The sequence below is a fragment of the Mus caroli genome, chromosome 18, assembly GCF_900094665.2.
Source record: "Mus caroli chromosome 18, CAROLI_EIJ_v1.1, whole genome shotgun sequence".
Lineage (NCBI taxonomy): Eukaryota > Metazoa > Chordata > Mammalia > Rodentia > Muridae > Mus > Mus caroli.
In genome coordinates this window covers 71,704,111-71,722,206 of record NC_034587.1, presented here as the reverse complement: position 1 = coordinate 71,722,206, position 18,096 = coordinate 71,704,111, and the positions used below count along the sequence as shown (strand labels likewise).

The 18,096-nt window shown below is 49.1% G+C and overlaps 1 protein-coding gene across 2 annotated transcripts in view; it reads right to left on the bottom strand.

The window, feature by feature from the left end:
* Positions 1–5,224: 5,224 nt before the first annotated feature.
* Positions 5,225–18,096, bottom strand: part of Dym (dymeclin) — a 274,143-nt gene continuing 261,271 nt past the window's right edge. For both annotated transcript variants that reach the window (XM_029471781.1, XM_021150437.2), the window contains one exon: positions 5,225–5,570. In XM_029471781.1, the coding sequence (XP_029327641.1) occupies positions 5,421–5,570 (150 nt within the window). In that variant the 3' untranslated portion in view covers positions 5,225–5,420. The remainder of the gene's footprint in view (positions 5,571–18,096) is intronic.

The window sequence follows — 18,096 nt, the reverse complement described above, 5'->3', positions numbered from 1 at the left end:
TCCCACCCCTCAGACTGAGTCTCACTATGTAGTTTGGATGTCCTTGAATTTATTTACTATGGAGACCAGGCTGGCCTTGAACTCACAGTGAGAGAGGCAGCTGCTTAAATAACTGATGTTCGACCTTTGCTCTTCTCTAATACGCATCTAGCAACACACATTTACAAATACAATTTTAGCTGCACCCTACATGATTGTCTTCATTAGGTTTTTTTTTTTTTTTTTTGGTCTGTTTTTGTTTTTAATTTAAATTTGGGGGGCGGGGCAGGGTCTCATGTGACCCATGGTGGCTTCAGACCTGCTATTTACCTGAGGATGGCTTTGAACTTCTGCTCCTCTGATCTTAACCTCCTGAGTACGGAATTACAGGCTCTTGTCATCCATAGCTGGCTTTATGTGGTGGTAGTGACGGCCTCTCGTGAGCTCTAGGCAGGTGATCACTATCTTGTGGCCTCTAATAGTTTTTATTTATTTTAAGGCTTCTTTTGTGTGCGTGTGCTCTGCCTGCATGTCTTTGCATCACATATGTCCTTGCTGCTCATAGAGGTCAGAAGAGGGCACCGGCCGCTTAGAACTGGAGTTACAGATCATTATGAGACACCATGTGGATGCTCGGAGATGAAGTAGTGTTCTCTCTCCCTGCAAGACAGCCCTGGCTGTCCTGGAACTTGCTTTGTAGACCAGGCTGGCCTTGAACTCACAGAGATGCACCTACCTCTGCCTCCTGAGTGCTGAGATTAAAGGTGTGCATCATAATGCCCCGTAGAATAAGTGCTCCTAACCAGAGTCATCTCTCTAGCCCTCTTTTAAGGAAAAAAATTATTTATTTTGACTAGGCGTTTGAGTGTTTTGTCTGCATGTATGTGAGTGCCCTTTGTGCAGATCAGAAGACTAAGGGCCGGCTGGCAAGATGGCTCAGTGGGTAAGAGCACTGACAGCTCTTCCAAAGGTCCCCAGTTCAAGTCCCAGCAACCACATGATGACTCACAACCATCTGTACAGCTACAGTGTACTCACATACATAAAATAAATAAATAAATCCTTACACCCCCCCCCCCCAAAAAAAAAAAAAAGAAGACGGAGGGCACTGGGCACTCTGGAACTGGAATTAATGTCAGCTGTGAGCCACCATGTGAGTGCTGGGAATTGAACCTGTGTCCTCTGGAAGAGCGGCCAGTTCTTTTAACCACGGGTTCATTTCTCCAGCCCCTTTCTGTTAGTTGTATGATTTTTATTCTCTCTCCATTCAAAATGTTTCCAGTTTCTTTTGTGGCTTCACCTGTTTCAGCCCTCCCAATATGCTTTACAATCTGTTCTTGAGTTTTGTCTAATCTGTTCTTTTTTTGTTTTTGTTTTTTGGTTTTTTGAGACAGGGTTTCTCTCTGTAGCCCTGGCTATCCTGGAACTCACTCTGTAGACCAGGCTGGCCTCGAACTCAGAAATCCTCCTGCCTCTGCCTCCCAAGTGCTGGGATTACAAGCGTGTGCCACCATGCCCGGCGTCTAATCTGTTCTTAAACACGTCTAGTGAATTATTCTCAAAATTCTACAACTTCTAATTTTTTTTTTTTTACCCACAATGCTCTGCTCATACTCTTGGCAATACATCTGGGTTTTAAAAAATGGTTCTTTTTTTTTTTTTTTTTTTAATTTATGGCCTGCGTGTGCATGTGTGTGTGACAGAGAGGTGTATGCACATCACTTGGGGCTATAGCTATAGAAACAAGAGACAGATTCCTTGGAGCTAGACCTAGGCTGCTATGAGCAGCCCAGTGTCGGCGCTGGGAACTTGAGCCCTCTGCTAGAGCTGTAAACACTCACAACCACTGGGCCATCTCTCAGGCCAAGTGAATCTGCGTTTTGGACCCAGTGATCACAGCTGCTATCTGTGACTGATAAACTTGGATCTCTTCTGGGTACTACTGTTTTTTAATCCCAGTGATTCATTTGGTCGGGTCTTTGGAGACAGAGTTCCTTTGGGTTGTGGTGTGTAGGAAGAACTTGGAGTCAAGGGTTAGGGTTGTTTTCTTCATGGGCTTGGTAGCTGGGGATACAGGCAAATGGGTTCTTTGGTCTTCATGCAGCCTCAGATGGTTTAGCAAGCCAGCTACTCCATGAGGCTTAGTCTATAGATAGCAATGGAAGAGTAGATAAACCAAACCATGTGTCCAGTAACTTAAAAATCTTAACAAATACTTACAAAAAGTGCCCGGGGGCATTTTAGAGCCAACAGGATAGTGATGTGCCACCTGCCCCGCGGCACAGGGACATGACACCCTCAGCACTTCCTGCTCAGTGGTTCCTTTTTTAAAAAAGGTTTTACTTTGTGTGTTTTATCTTCATGTATGTATATGCAACACGTGAGGTCAGAAGAGGGTATAGGATCCCCACGTCCTAGAATTATAGATGGCTGTGAACCATCATGTGGGTGATGGGAACTGAACTTGGGTCAGCAGCAGCGGCTCTTCACCATGAGCCATTTCTTCAGCCTCAGTTCCTGTTTTACATATGGCCAGTGTTGGGCCTCCCAAGGACAGCACTGCATAGTAGACGGTGACAGGCTGTTTACTAACTTGGACCTTGTCTCCGAGTAGTCACATGGTGATGTAACATCGGTTCCGGTTCGGGGAGATGAGCTGCTGGTGAATCTTCCTTGCTTTGGGTGGGTGGGTGGGTGGGTGAGTCTTTTTATTTTTTGCTATTTTTGAGACAGAGTCATTCTGTGTAGCCCTGCCCCCCCCCCCCCAGCTTTCCTGGAACTCTCTGTAAGGTGTGCAGTGACTCCACACAATGACAGTTCTCCCCTGCACCTGGCTCTGAGCCGAGACAGCATCTCGCCACATAGTCCAGTCCAGTCTTGAACTAACAGAGATCCATTTGCCTTTGTCTCCTGGGTCCTGGGATTAAGGATGTGTACAACCATGCTGGCTGCAATCATTATTTATCTCAAGAAAAGATTATAAGTAAAATCAGGTCAATATTTACCTTTTCATGAACACAGGGTAATCTTGCATGATTGCACACACACACACACACACACACACACACACGTATCTTCTGTGTGTGTGTGTGCACCACGAGCATGCCCGGTACCCATAGAAGTCAGAAGGGGATGTTAGATCCTGCAACTGGGTAGCAGACGATTGTAGGTGCCAGGAACTGAACCCTGGTCCAGGGCAGGAGCAGTTAGTACTTTTAACGGCTGAGCCATTTCTTCAGCCAGACACCTTCTTAAATCTTGACAGTTCTAAACAAACTGATATTTGAATTCAAGCTCAACCCACCTTATCACTTAAGTCTCTTGCCATGTGGTGATGGACCTGTCCTTCGCTAAGGGATAGAAAGAGACCCAGTGACTGCAGAGCTGAGGCAGGCCATACCACAACTGGGAACCTCTGTCTAGTGGTGCCCAGGTGGAACTCTTAGGCCATGGAGCCCATGAGCTAGCAGAGAATGTCAGTAGCAGGCAAGCACCGGGGCGGGGGCACAGGGCACGTGGAGCCAGGAAGCTGGGGCAAAGTCTTTGTAGGCACTGTGTTCCATCATAGCGATGGGTTGAAGGGACTGTCATTCATGTTAAAGAAACTCCGAGTGTTGGAACTGCTGTCTCACGCTCCTGCTTAGTCCCTAGCCTACCAAAAGTAGTTATTTCACATGAGACAAGTTTTTTTCTTTGCTTTGTTTTGCCTACAGAAAAAAAAGCAAATTAGAATGCACTGAAAACAAACAAAAGCTGTCAATCATTTCTCTAGGTAGGAAATACACATCGCAGTTGCCTCTAAGGCAGACTAGGCCATTCCACCTCCAGATGCCTTCCTCTCAAAGCTGGACTGGGAAGTCAGTGCCGGGGGTGGGGCTGGGGGTGGGGGAGAAGCCCTGTCCTTGTGATCACAAGTGAGTTGCGATCCCAGCCATTCCTGGGAACTAGTATTCGGAGGCATCAGGAGGATGGCTGCCCTGGCCCCTGCACCACCACGCCAGAGAAGGCTCCAATTTCATCTACTCCAGAAAAGGAAAAGGGACGGAAAACCGGGGAAGGAAGGCTCAGCCCGGCTCACTGAGGGGAAACCAGTCATGGGGTATGCATGAGGTACAGAGCATGAGGGCTCTGCCCTCAGCCAGGGGGGTGGGGACAGATGGAAAGTCTGCTCCTAAGAGACCAACGGGGTGAGCAGAGACTGACACACTGCAACCTGGCACACACAGCCACGGAACCTTGGCGTTGGCTGCTCCACTCTGCACAGCCTTGGGTGTGTGGGACCAAATTCGTGGCCCCAAATATTTTTCAAAGTCAGAAACAAGGAGAAACAAGTATTTTTCATCTCACATGGAATACTGTCTCAGTAAGTGGCTCTCCTACTGTTCATTCGATTGGCTTGGTTGAAGGAAAAAGGTTGCCTTCCAAGTTAAGCTTTCCCCAATGAGTGATACCGACTAGATAAACTTAATTCTGCTTGACTCTGACAGAATTCCTGTTACAGCTCAGAGGTCAATCCTCCAAGAAAAGAACTATTTAACCTCTCTGGGGAAGGTCCGAGTCATGGCAGGTACAGTGTTTGTGAAATCTTGTGCTGCAGAGAGGCATGCAAACACATACATGCACATATACACACATGCATGTACGTGCACACATGCATACACATATACATGCACATGTATGCGTTCATGCACACAGACACATGAGAGAAGTTGTACAAGCTGAAACAAACATTTTCAATATTTGAGAACTAAAAAAAAAAGATGTGTAGGCTGGGTGTGGTGGCTCAAACCTGTGATCCCTGCACTCAGAGGAGGCTGAGTGGATTCTAGGCCAGCTTAGGCTCCTTAGTGAATTTCAGTTCAGCAAGGGCTACAGTGTGAGAACATGTCTCAAGAAGAGAAGCAGTGCTGTGGAGCCGGCTCAGCGGGCGTGTTATGAGCACCTGTTGTTCTCAGAGGAACTGGGTTCTGTTCCCAGACCCCACAGGGCAACCTACAACTGTAACTCCAGTTCCTGTCTGACACCCTCTCTGACTTCTGTGGGCACCAGGCCTGTACACGGTGCACATATATAAATATAGGCAAAACCTCATACACATAGAATAAAAATAAATCTAAAAACAATAACAAATTTTATAAAAGGGGAAATGGTGTGAGCTGTTGATACGTTTGTTATGTGCCTAAGGCCCCAGTGTCTTGGGACAGCTCTAGGTTTGGGGTTTAGAAGTTTAAAAATAAGTCACACGTTGAACAGCACGTTTCCCGTTTATTTTTGTCTCGCCCTTGCAGTACAATCAAGGCTGAGTGAACTACTGCTTACTGGCGCAGTCTCCCAACAGTCACAGTGTATAAGGGAAGCACGCTTGTTTGACCCTCTGTGGTGCTCAGTCTGTCTGCCTCTGCTCCTGGGCGTGGCTGGGGTGGGCGTGGCTGTGTCCTGCTTCAGTCTGAGTCCATGGCAAACAGCTGGATGTCCTGTGGGTTCCAGTACAAGCCGACCGCTGAGTTGTAGACCAGGGACCAGACGTACGGGATGAAGAACTCCTCAGGCTGCTCTTCCTCCACGTATTTGAACTTCAGTTCTGGAAATTTCTGCAATGAGAACAAGATGACTTTTATGTACAAGCACAAGTAGTGGAGAGTGTACAGCAAGGCCCTCCCCTAAGTGCTTGCAGGCTGGGAGTACAGGCCTTTCACAGATTCTGCCGGTCAAATGGCTTCTGGGCTGGGAGAATATAATTCACCTGCTGTGCTGGGGGCTGGTTTTATGTCAACTTGACATAAGCTAAAGTCATCTGAGAGGAAATCTCAACTAAGAAAATGTCTCCCTAAGACCAGGCTGTAGGCAAGCCTGTAGAGGATTTTTAGTTTTTTTTTGTTTTTGTTTTTGTTTTTTTGTTTTTTTTTTTTTTTTTTTTTGTTTTTTTTTTTTTTTGGTTTTTTTTTTTTGGTTTTTCGAGACAGGGTTTCTCTGTGTAGCCCTGGCTGTCCTGGCACTCACTTTNCTCACTTTGTAGACCAGGCTGTCCTCGAACTCAGAAATCCGCCTGCCTCTGCCTCCCGAGTGCTGGGATTAAAGGCGTGCGCCACCATGCCCGGCTTAGGATTTTCTTAATTAGTGACTGATGGAGGAGGGCCAAGCCCATTATGGGTGGTGCCATCCCTGGGCTGGTGGTCCTGGGTTCTATAAGAAAGCAGGCTGAGCAAGCCATGGGGAACAAGCCAGTCAGCAGCATCCTCCACGGCTTCAGCATCAGCTCCTGCCTATAGGTTCCTGCTCTGTCTTTTGAGTTCCTGTCCTCAGCTGTTGTATGGAACTGTGAGTGAAACAAACCCTTTCCTCACCCAGTTGCTTGGGCCATGGTGTTTCATCGCAGCAACAGTAACTAACTAAGATGACCTGACCTTGGCTGGTTTGCAGAGGAGGATCCTAAAGGAGGGTTGGTAAAAGGAGGCAGGTCTCTGCTGGGTGGCAGACAAGGTAAATGCCCTCTCTCCTGTTCAGGGTCAAGGCCTGGCTCTTCTTGGGAGATTTTGTCTTGAGAAGTGGGTTATTTTAGAGGTGAGAATCTTCCCTCAAACATTCTTAACCTTCTTCAGACTGTATAAAGTTCTCCGAGACATACAGACTTTGGGTGTGGGCAAATGCTTGTTTGAGTGGCTCTGTTAATCCAGCTGTGTGATAAACTGTCAACAACGAAGTGATATTTATTTGCTTATAGAAAGTCCCAAGCCATGAACTGAAGAGGGAGGCACTCATGGCTAGGAAGCATCTGGCTCTGGCTGGCCTCGTCCTCATCCTACTGGGGACTAAGCGGCTGAGTTCTTCCTCTTAGGGCTGTGGGAAGCTCAGGGCTGGTTCTGTACATCCCCTGGGGCCCTGGAGCATTCTCCATTGCTTCTGAGGAGGCAGGCAGTGGCCGGAGGGAGCACTTGCCATTGTACCACAGCACCAGGACTTAGCTTCTAGCTCTAATGTTATTCCTGACCTTCTAATCTACCTGGGACAGAAGCAACTTCCCCTGCGGCCTGAGGAGCAGCTGGGGTCTACTGGAAGCCTTTAGCCTTTTCCCCCAGCCAGGGAGGTTCCATGTGCTAATCTCTGTTGCAGGCAGCATTGGGAGAACATGCCAGGGTCCTAGGATGTAGGTGGAAGGCTGAAGCGAGGCCAGAAAGAGGAGGTAACAAGATATCCACTTGCACCCGGGCCACACCCACCCATAGCATCTCCTGTGCTCAGGCTCAGAGACCAGTGCTTGCTGTAGCCACATCCCAGAGTACCAGGAGGTGTTCAAAGTTCACTGTGTCAGTGAGTTAGTCTCCACGCACTGAGCACTTAGCATGCCCTAGACTCTCAGATAGACAGGAGAGCTCCCCCTCCTTCCTCAAGCTTATCACAGAGCACATTTGTTTACTCCAGTGTCGGCTGCTTGGTGCCAGGCCTGTGTGGGCTGGGGCCTAGTGGTGTAGCAGTTTTGTTGGCACGGGAAGTCCACGTTCATGAAAGGAGAGACAAGCGGCAGTGGGGACAACAATGAACTCTCCACCCAGGGGCTGGGGAGGGGGAGACGCAGGGCCTGCCAAGGTGGCGTGGCCAGACAAGTGTGAGTCCCACGGATGCTGTGCTGATGGGTCACAAGGCAGCAGGGAGTGTCCACACCAGTAAGCAGTGTCTGGGCCTGGGACACCAAAGGTCCCTGCACTCTGCAGTAAGGTCTTGGAGTCTTGGAAGGGTCTGAAGAAGGGTCAACGAGAAGTTCAGTCCTCCAGCTCAGTGTGGGAGACTGAGCTCCATGGTTTCCTAGTGAGGTGGAAACTTCGGGCTGAAATAAAATATCACAAGCTGGGAGATTCCTCAGTGTAGGAAAGGGAGATCTGGGTAGACAAGGTGCAGGTACACACATGCGCGCGCGCACACCCCCCCCTACGATGTTGTGTGTGTGAGACAGAACAATGCAGACTGAAAACACCCATGCGCCAGATCCCAGGGTTTCTTTTTGTTTTTTTTTTTTTTGGTTTTTCGAGACAGGGTTTCTCTGTGTAGCCCTGGCTGTCCTGGAGCTCACTCTGTAGACCAGGCTGGACTCGAACTCAGAAATCCGCCTGCCTCTGCCTCCCGAGTGCTGGGATTAAAGGCGTGCCCCAGGGTTTCTGAATGACTGAAGAGGGGCAGAGTTAAACAGCATTAGATTATTTTGTGGCTTGGGGAGTTCTGAGTTACACTGTGAAAATTCAGAACGTTCTTAGAGGACAACGGCACACACCCCAGGCAGTGGGTTCTACAGGCTGCACCGAAGTGAAAGTGCCTCCTCACTGGTTGGCACCGAGTGTCATGTGAGAGTGGACAAGAACCAACTATTGTGGTGGCCATCTGGAAAATGAGATCTGTAGCAACAGGGCACAGCCGGGAGCCACCACCGAGCAGTGGTCCTCACTGAGCAGCCGTCCGTCCTCACACACCATCCGACGACTGCTCCTGGAACAGCCTTGGGACAGACAGCACAACTGCCTGCTGAGGCCGAGTCACCCTCCTAACGGAAGGGTCACCCACGGTCAGCAGGATCTGTGCCTGCCTCAAGGACACAGGACCTGTTGGGTAGAGTGAGGCTGAACATCTGTCTCCACCTGACTGGGCGAGGTGGGTTTGAAGGGAGCGCCTGGGTTTTAGGCACTCTGCTACGGTGGTCAGTCAGCTGCAGTTCTCTGAGGTACCACCGAGGATCAGCTCTCCTTACAGCGCCCTGCACTTCCCTGTGGTAATGAAACCATTAGGCAGCACGAGCCTTTGTTGTTAGAATTAAAAACCAGGCTGGTGAGATGGCTCAGTGGGTAAGAGCACCCTACTGCTCTTCTGAAAGTCCCGAGTTCAAATCCCAGCAACCACATGGTGGCTCTCAACCATCCGTAATGAGATCTGAGATCTGACGCCCTCTTCTGGTGTGTCTGAAGACAGCTACAGTGTACTTACATATAATAATAAATAAATCTTTAAAAAAAAAAGAATTTAAAACCATGTGGTGGCACACATCTATAATTCTAGCACTTAGGAGGTAGAGGCAGGCAGATCTCTGTGGGTTCTAAGGCCAGCCAGGGCTACAGAGAGAGAGAGAAAGAGAGAGAGACAGAGAGACAGAGAGAGACAGAGAGACCTTGTCTAAAAACAAAACAAACAAACCAAGTGACTCAAGGGGGTGGGGCCTCTTCTCCATACAGTGACACATGGGGGAAAGGTTTCCTGACAGGGTCTTGAAGGGACATGAGAGGACCTCTGTGAGCCCACTGTCTGTGTCTGAGGAGGCTGGTACTGATCACACCTGAGCTGCCCAAAGGAAGCTAAGCTATTGGCTGTTACCCACCCTCACAGTGCTCACAGGGACATTCCAGTGACTGTTCTGATGCAAGGGCTCGAGGTAAACAGAGTCTTAAAGTCTGGAGGCTGCGGAAGTGGGAAAAGCAGCCAGCATCCATGGGTGGACTGTCACACCAGCAGTTATAAACCGGAACCCATCTCACCCTGTACAAAGGTACAAAGTGGGGACTGTCCGTCTCATCCGAAGTAAACTATTCAGCAATAAACAGACAAAGCTCCCACGTACTGTGTACAGTCTCACTGCCAGGGGCATCCCTTCATGGCCAGTGCACCCTAGGGATAAAACACTACGGTGCTCATGTGGACAAGATGTCAATGGTGGACATGTGCAGATTTTATAATGAAGTTATTATTCAAGTTGGACAATGGTTATTGCAGCATTAGTCCTCCATAAAAACTTAGAATTATTGCCCAGCACTAGAGAGGCAGAGGCAGGAGGATCTCTGTGTGTTCCAGACCATCCTGGTCTATATAGTGAGCCCCTGGCTGGCTAGGGCTACCAAGTAAAGGCCACTCAACCTACTTTAGCAATTCTGAGACTACGGCAAGGCAGTTTCTAGCTAACACAACTGATTACATTAACAGGCATATTAAAGTGTTTTGAGACAATCGTTTAATCTCTGAAGCAACAAGAAAAACTATTCAGAAGGCATCATTTAAGCCCTTTCCTCCTCTCCTTGCCTCTCCTTTCTTCTTCCCTCCTCCCTCCCTTTACAGATATTTCCCAGCGTGTAATATGGCTGTGGCTGAGGAGTGTCCAGACCCACAGTTTCTGAGCAGAAGTCCGCCTTCATTGGTTGTGTCTCTGGAAGTCCCGTTCCTGCTCAGCCTCAGGCTCTCAGAACTCAGTTTGGCACTATCCTCTGAGGTTTTGCATTTAACTGTCTGACTGTTGCAGCTGAGCGCTCAAATGAGTGAAGTCATAGGATGACAGAAAGGCCTTGCAGAATGTCTAACACAGAGCGGGCAGCCAGCAAATGCTGGCTGTTGTTACTGATAGTACAATGACCAAAGAAGAGACCAGGGGTACTCAACTGATGCTCTTCAAGGCAATTCTAACTGTCCAAGACCAAGCAAGCTGTTGTTAAGTAGCTCTGTGGGCTGGGAACTTATGGCTAAGTGGCCTACAGGGTTTAGGTCCTGCCTGCTGTCTGGTAAAGATTTGAACATTTTAAAGACAGTGTTTGCAAGTTGTAGTCTATTGGGTGTGCACCATGAGTCACAGGGAAGTAGAAGGCAGAGACAACAACACAGCAACGTAAACATTGTCACTGCTGGAGAAAAGTCTGCTAGACCCAGCACACATGGCTCTGAGACCACATCATAGCACCTGCCCACTGTCTGTCTGTCTGTCTGTCTGTCATCTTTCTCCTTGGGTGAATAACTGAACTGTGAGCTATTGTTTTCTGGGTTCTTTCTGGAATCTTTACCAGCAGCAGGTCACTTCATGGTTCATAAAGGATGGTGGCACAAATAGCAAGGTAAACATAGACCTATTTTCCAGACTGGTGGCACGAGGCAGACAATTGAAAGCCCAGGTGACGCCCCTTCTCCTGGAATGAGCTATTTGCAAGCCTGGCTGACTGAGGACTCTGGTACAGCAGGTAACAGGCATGAACACAGCCAGCAGCCGGATGCGCCTGTAGCGGCTACCTGAGCTGGGCCTGCACCACACTTTCCATGTCCTGCTTCCCCATCAGCACAACCTGTCTGTCTGGCTAGCTATAGAGCCTTGAACAGATATCCTTAAGACCACGTGCTGTTCTGAGACGTCTTAGAATGCTCAAGAGCCAAGGAAAGGGAAGACAAAAGGTTTTGTTTAGCGCTAAAGACACCGGGGACACATTTTGTCGGGACGCAGTCCAAAAAATGTCATGTCTGAAGGTCACATTAACAGCCCCAAAAGTCATCCTTCCCTGTGCAAGCCCATGAAGAACACTAATGCCGTCCTGTGTGGCTGAGGGCACCCAGCTTCCTCAGCGGGGGGTGTCCCCATCCCTGACACGCCAGGCTATGCGGCAGCTGCAGGCCAGCTGTGGGCGAGTCCCAGCTCTGATGTCAGCCCAGTGCTTCACGTTCTGCCCCCGTACTTTGCTTCTCTAGCCCTTCTCAGGCCTCTGCTGTGGCTCCTACCAGGGACTTTTGGGTTACCGTGGCCTGAGGGGTGCTGGAGAGGCATAAGGGGACTGCCAGGTAGGAGCCCTGGCTTTCACACCTCTCTTCAAGATCCTTGGCCTGTGGCTTGGTTCTGAAACTGGAGAATACCCATCTCTGAAGCTTGGAGCTTGGTCTTTGTCCAAAACCACTTACAACAATCCCGTTGTTTTAAAATTTGGAGCCAGAGGAAATGTTAGACTCTCTAGTGGGCCGGAACTTTTTTTTATCAGCTCCAGTGAAATCAACCTACCACAGTGGAACATCCGGATGCTCGACTCAGCAACACAGCAGAAGTCTGAGGTGGCGTTGAGACTTGGGTAGAGCTGGCACACCCAGGGCCTACTACATACAGCCTGTCTCTGTTGTCAGTCATGTGATCCGGTGAAAACCCACAGGAAGTCAGTGAACAGATGTAGGGTACAACTGTAATAATTTTATTACCACAGAAGTTCAGTGAGATTTCCAGTTTCCACCTAAAGTCTATACAGATAGCATCAGACACCCAGCAAGCGGCTGGCAAGGCTCCAGGAAGCTAATGCAATTTACAATCAAATGGCTATGCGGCCCACGGAAAAGAGTTTCCTGCACATAGTAAGTGGGGTAGACAAGTAGATGGTGGCCACTAGGCCCAAGGCAGCCAAAACGGGCTGGCAGCTGTGGAGCCTTGGACTGAGTAGCAAGCCACTGTTCACAGGGCTCGTTTATGGTGGGCAGCCTGGTCAGGCAGTCAAAAGTGGCCTCATGAGCCTGTTACAGGACAGCAAAGAAAAGTGTTCCTTGTGAAGTCCATGATTGCATTACAGGATGTGGGAGCTCTAGAGCCTCCTGTCAGCCCCCCTACATGAGGCCATCTGGTCGTACCTTCCCCCCTTCTCTACCTGACTGTTACTGAAAAACGGACACCTGGGTACTGCATCTAGAGCTGCAGTGGAAAGAGGACTGCTGTTCTGTGCAGACCTGTGTGGACTTCAGCAGGAGTCACAGGTGCCAGGGAGCAGAGGAGTTAGGCCAGTGTACTGGCTAATTTTGTGTCAACTTGACACAGCTGGAGTTATCACAGAGAAAGGAGCTTCAGTTGAGGAAATGCCTCCATGAGATCCAACTGTAAGGCATTTTCTCAATTAGTGATCAAGGGGGAAAGGCCCCTTGTGGGTAGGACCATCTCTGGGCTGGTAGTCTTGGGTTNTATAAGAGAGCAAGCCAGAGGAGGCAAGCCAGTAAAGACCATCCCTCCATGGCCTCTTCATCAGCTCCTGCTTTCTGACCTGCTTGAGTTCCAGTCCAGACTTCCTTTGGTGATGAACAGCAATATGGAAGTGTAAGCCGAATAAACCCTTTCCTCCCCAACTTGCTTCATGGTCATGATGTTTGTGCAGGAATGGAAACCCTGACTAAGACAAATTGGTACCAGCAGAGTGGGGTATTCCTGTGACAACCTGACCATGTTTTGGGGAGGACTGTGGAAGGACTTTGGAACTTTGGGCTTGAATATCCATTCATTGTTAAGAGCTCTGTCAGATGTTTTGTAGGAGCTTGGATGATAATGTTGAGAACAGTGCAGAAGATGGAGGCCTGGCTTGTGAAATTTCAGAGGGAAAATTAAAGACTCTTCAGGGCCATTGCTGTTTTGATTGTTAAGATTCTGTAGTTCTGGTTAGCTGGGGCTGAAGAATCAGCTGTGATTAACAAGATACCAGAACTACTAAAGCAAAAACTTTGCATTACTGGGACTATGGATGCTGGTTAGCTGGAGCTAAGAAATTAGCGGTGATTAAGAAGAGACCAGCATCATTGAGGTGACATCTTCTGGGAAGTGTTTTCTGAAAGCACAAAGAGGCTGTGTTCCAGAGATAGCCAAGGTTGTACTCCTGCTGCAGCGGGACTTGGTAATGTGTAAGGGTCACCCAGGTGGTACTGGTTTTGAAGGCATGAAAGGGTCATGCAGAGCAGCTGAGGCTCGGCACTGTGAGAGGGCATGGAAGGCCATTGGTGAAGGTGCAGCCTCAGTTGCAATTGAAGGCCCAGGACTGAAGGGGTCACGCAGTGTTTTGGAGATGCCAGTACCATGAGATGACCACCAAGAACAGCAGCAGCAGTGGAGTACAGGCATCTGGAGCCTAGAGGACGACGTGTGTGCTAAAAAGGGCATGGCTGGAGAAGTGAACCAAGCCCTTGGAGGAGCCCAGAAGNTCGTGAGTTGGATCCCAGACATTGGACGGTTGGAGATTGATCAAGGGGGAAAGGCCCCTTGTGGGTGGGACCATCCCTGGGCTGGTAGTCTTGGGTTATATAAGAGAGCAGGCTGAGCAAGCCAGAGGAGGCAAGCCAGTAAAGAACATCCCTCCATGGCCTCTTCATCAGCTCCTGCTTTCTGACCTGCTTGAGTTCCAGTCCAGACTTCCTTTGGTGATGAACAGCAATATGGAAGTGTAAGCCGAATAATCCCTTTCCTCCCCAACTTGCTTCATGGTCATGATGTTTGTGCAGGAATAGAAACCCTGACTAAGACAGCCGGGCAGATGGGAGAACAGTGAACCAACGCAAGTGGAGGCCCCGATGCCATCAGTCGGTCTGACTTTGCTGAGCAGATGAAAGACCAAAGGAACTGCAGATGTGTCAAGATGCAGCCACCAGCAGGAAGGGGACAGACACCGAGCCGCTGAGCAGCGGTGGGCGAGGAGGGAAAAGCTTCCATTTCTCATGAATTTTGTGTTTACTTAAAGTACTTATTCATCTTGTGTATAATGGTGTTTTGCATGCATTCATGTACGCATGTGCACCAGGAGCGTGCCTGATGTTTGCAGAGACGAGAAGAGGGTGTCTAGTCCCCTGGAATGTAGGTAAAAATGGTGATGAGCTGCCATGTGAGCAGGAGATCACACTTGGGTCCTCTGTAGAAGTAGCCAGTGCTCTTAACCACTGAGCCATCTCTCCTGCCTCTACTTTAATTTCTGGAATAGCAATGGGATCTCACTATGTTGTCCAGGCTAGCCTCAAATACTTGTAGTCTTAGCACTTGGATAAGTGATGCACAAGGGTCATGTGTTTGAGTGAGTTCTAGGATATCCTGGGCTATACAGAGAGACACTGTCTTTGTTACTTCTCTGTTGCTGTGATAAAACCCCGTGACTGCAGCAAGGCAGCTCATTAAAGGAGGCATTTACTAGGGACTGGGGTTCCGAAAGGTTAGGGTCTGTGATGGCAGAGCAAAGACATGGCAGTAGGAACAGCTGAGCGCTCACATCTCCCCCAGGAAGCAGAAGGCAGCAAGCATGCTGGGATGGACAGGAGTCTTGACACTTCAGAGCCCACCCCAGTGACACACCTCCTCTAGCAAGCCCAGACATCCTAAATCTTCCCAAACAACTCTACCAGGTGGGGACCAAATATTCAAACACGTAAGCCTATGGGGCCCATTCCCGTCCAAACTTCCACAGCATACCTAAATAAAAAAAAGTACACAGAGCTAAAACTATGACACCCATAATTGGATGGCTCTGAAGGACACACTACACCGCATGCCCATGAAGGGATACAGTCGCTGGCTGTGCAGGGGCTAACTGGAGCTCCATGGGGGTAAGCTAGCAGGCACAGCCCTCGAAGCTCAGATCACGTGCAGCTTAGGAATGGCTCTACCACATGAGCGTCTACAGTGAGCTTCTCACTTTCCTCAAAGGGTCTCTGGCTCTCAGAAGAGTGAAGCATCTATCGCTGGCACTCCCACACTGGCTGGAAAATCACTGTTACTGTTATTATTTGTTGAGATTACTGTAATTTTTAGAAATACATTTATTATACTGTTAATATTCCATTGAGTAATGGCTTATGACATTTTCAGACATGTACACGGCATACTTTTACCTCCTTCAGTCAGAACTTGAGGCTCAATGGTTGAAGCCTGAGAAAGTGTCCCCGCTGGGACCTTCTAACTAAAGCAGAGGCCCAAGGGAAGGAGAGAGGCTTTCCTTTGTCCTCAGTTTGAATGCCTCATTTCTGGGTGCTATGGGTGCCTGGAACAGGAAGAAGGGTGGGTCCCGTGACTGCAGGGCAGAGAGTGGGACTGCCTGGCACTGTGTGGCCAGCAGCTAGAGATGAGGCAGGAAAGCAGCTGCACGGGCAGCCCCGAGAGCCTGGTATGGAGCAGGTTGGGAACAGCTCGCTACCACAGGCACACAATGGCTCCCAGGAGCGAGGTATATCCATGGTATTCCAGTTCCGGAGCCTGCAGGGAGAACCTTTAGAGGAGGGACACAGCACAGAATTTTCTGCAACATGTGTGCTCCAAGCTGGCCCAGAGGCAGCCCAGGAACAACCACGGTGTACCTTGCCTTCTGAGGGGTGCTTATCACAGGAAGGAGCCAGACGCTTGGATGGAAGGGATGGGGAGCGTGCAGGAAGTGAGCGTGGTCTGACTAGAAAGAACACCAGGCGTCCACACACCCAACAGATGCACCCCTAGTACCTAAGAGCACGGCCAGAGGTATAGTGAGCAAATGACGAACTTACTAGTGAACAAGTCAGAGAGTCACACAGAAAGGCTGGAGATGGCTCGGCGGTTAAGAGCACGGAATGCTCTTGCAGAGGACCCAGGTTCGGTTCCACCATCCCCATGGCTGCTCACAATCATCTGTAACTCCAGTTCTAAGGGATCTGATATCTTCTTCCAGCCTCCATGGGCACAAGCAGTGCTCAGACACACACGTGGGCAAAATACTCAGACCCATAAAATACAGTAACTTACTAAGATTAAAGAAGAAAATTTGGAAAGGCTCCTGAATACTGGGTGAATTGTGGGGCAGTGGCCCAGAGTCATCTGGGACCAAATGAGCCTTATGAAGCCCGTGGCACTAAGGAGAAGACCCTCCCCTCAGACAATAAATAGGCCACAGTATGGACGAGCAATGCTGTACTTCACCTGGGTCTCACTATGGAAAACAACACCAACTGTTTCACAACTGCATCAGTTATGAAGCTCGGGGAGAAGAACAGGTGAAGCACGCGTGTAGAATGAGGAATCCCATTCTCAGTAGTTCTTGGATTCATGTTCAGGTTGCCGTGTGGGTAAAAGAAGGTGACACAGGGCCTCAAATGTAAGCTCGAACTGCTTATCTGCAATCATGTCTTTATGCTAATTTTTCTAGACTAAATTGTGGAGTGAAGAATTAGAAGCAGGTTCTGATTCATATTTAGATAAATTCATGAAAAATAAGGAACTTTGCCACATTTGAGATGTGTTAAGGGCTGTGCAGAGGCAGGGGGCTGTTATCAGGCGGGAAGGCAGCCTTTGCCATGTGCATTGAAGAGGTGTTTGGAAAGGGAATCCCAGCTAAGACGCTCAGATAAGACGCTGTCTGTCCTTTCTTAGGAGTTAGCTTCTCTGAACATTCTTTGGGTTTAAGTTGTAAGCAAATCTGACAGTCTCTAAGTGCCCAAAGGAGCCTCCTCACTGTTAGCAATCCGATCTTGGTTGTTCTTTAGCAAGAAGCACCCAGCGTTCCTCAGTGCCCATCCCAGCAGGGGACTCTCCTCTGCTCACAGAAGGCAGTGTGCGGAAAGCTTCCGGATGCTAAGCCAGTGACGCCGTCTTCAATACACAGGACGAAGATCACACTGAAACCCCAACTTTTGGATGTGTGTGTGACTGCCAGCCAAGCTCTGTCACTAACCCACAATTTTGGAGGTGGGGCGATAGATGGTTAGGCTTCTGAGATAGGTCTCACTCTGTAGCCTAGACTGGTCTGAAACTCAGTGTGTAGCTCAGGGTAGCTTGGAACTTGTGGCAATCCTCCTGTCTTAGCCTCCTTAGAACTAGAATTAGATGGATGAGCCACCATGCATAGTTCCAAAGCCATAGTTCTGACATTTCATGGCTCAAAGGAGGGAGGACCCTCACCTCTGTGCTTCCCCTAAATATATTTCCCAGCGACCAGAGTGAGGTCCATGTGGTTTCCCTGCCTGGTGACACATGAGCATCTAACACAAGTCATCTCTAAATTCAAAGCACATCATGTGTCTTTTTTACATTTTCAAAGCCATGAGGACCAACAAATCTCAGAAGTTGGTGTTGTGAACCACTGACTGGGCTGGCCCGACAAGGCAGACAGCAAGGCTGGGTGGATGGATTTAACATTCTCTCTGGGGTTTCCCTAAACATGCTGACAAGTCACATCCATCTCTTTAGCTGTCACCTCTGTTCCTATCTCCCTGAAACAAAGCAGTCACACAAGGACCCAGGGAGCAGCAGAGGCACTTAGACTTCTTTACCCCAGTGTCCCCACGGAACAGCCGAAGAGACCGTTAGCATCGTCACATTGTTAATATTGTTGACTCTGCTTTCAAAACAAATTGAGAGACAGGATCATAAACAGAGGCAGGAGATGCCATCACAGATCAAATATGACCCAGACATCAGACGGATGCCGTCAAAGACTGTCCTTGCAGAAGCCCAGCAGCAGCAGCAGCAGCAGCAGCAGCAGCAGCAGCAGCAGCAGCAGCAGCAGCAGACGTAGCAGTGACCCTTAGGGGAACCAAAGCCTGACTCTCCATCTATAAAGCCTGTTCCTTCCCATTCACAATTCCTGCTTTATCCTT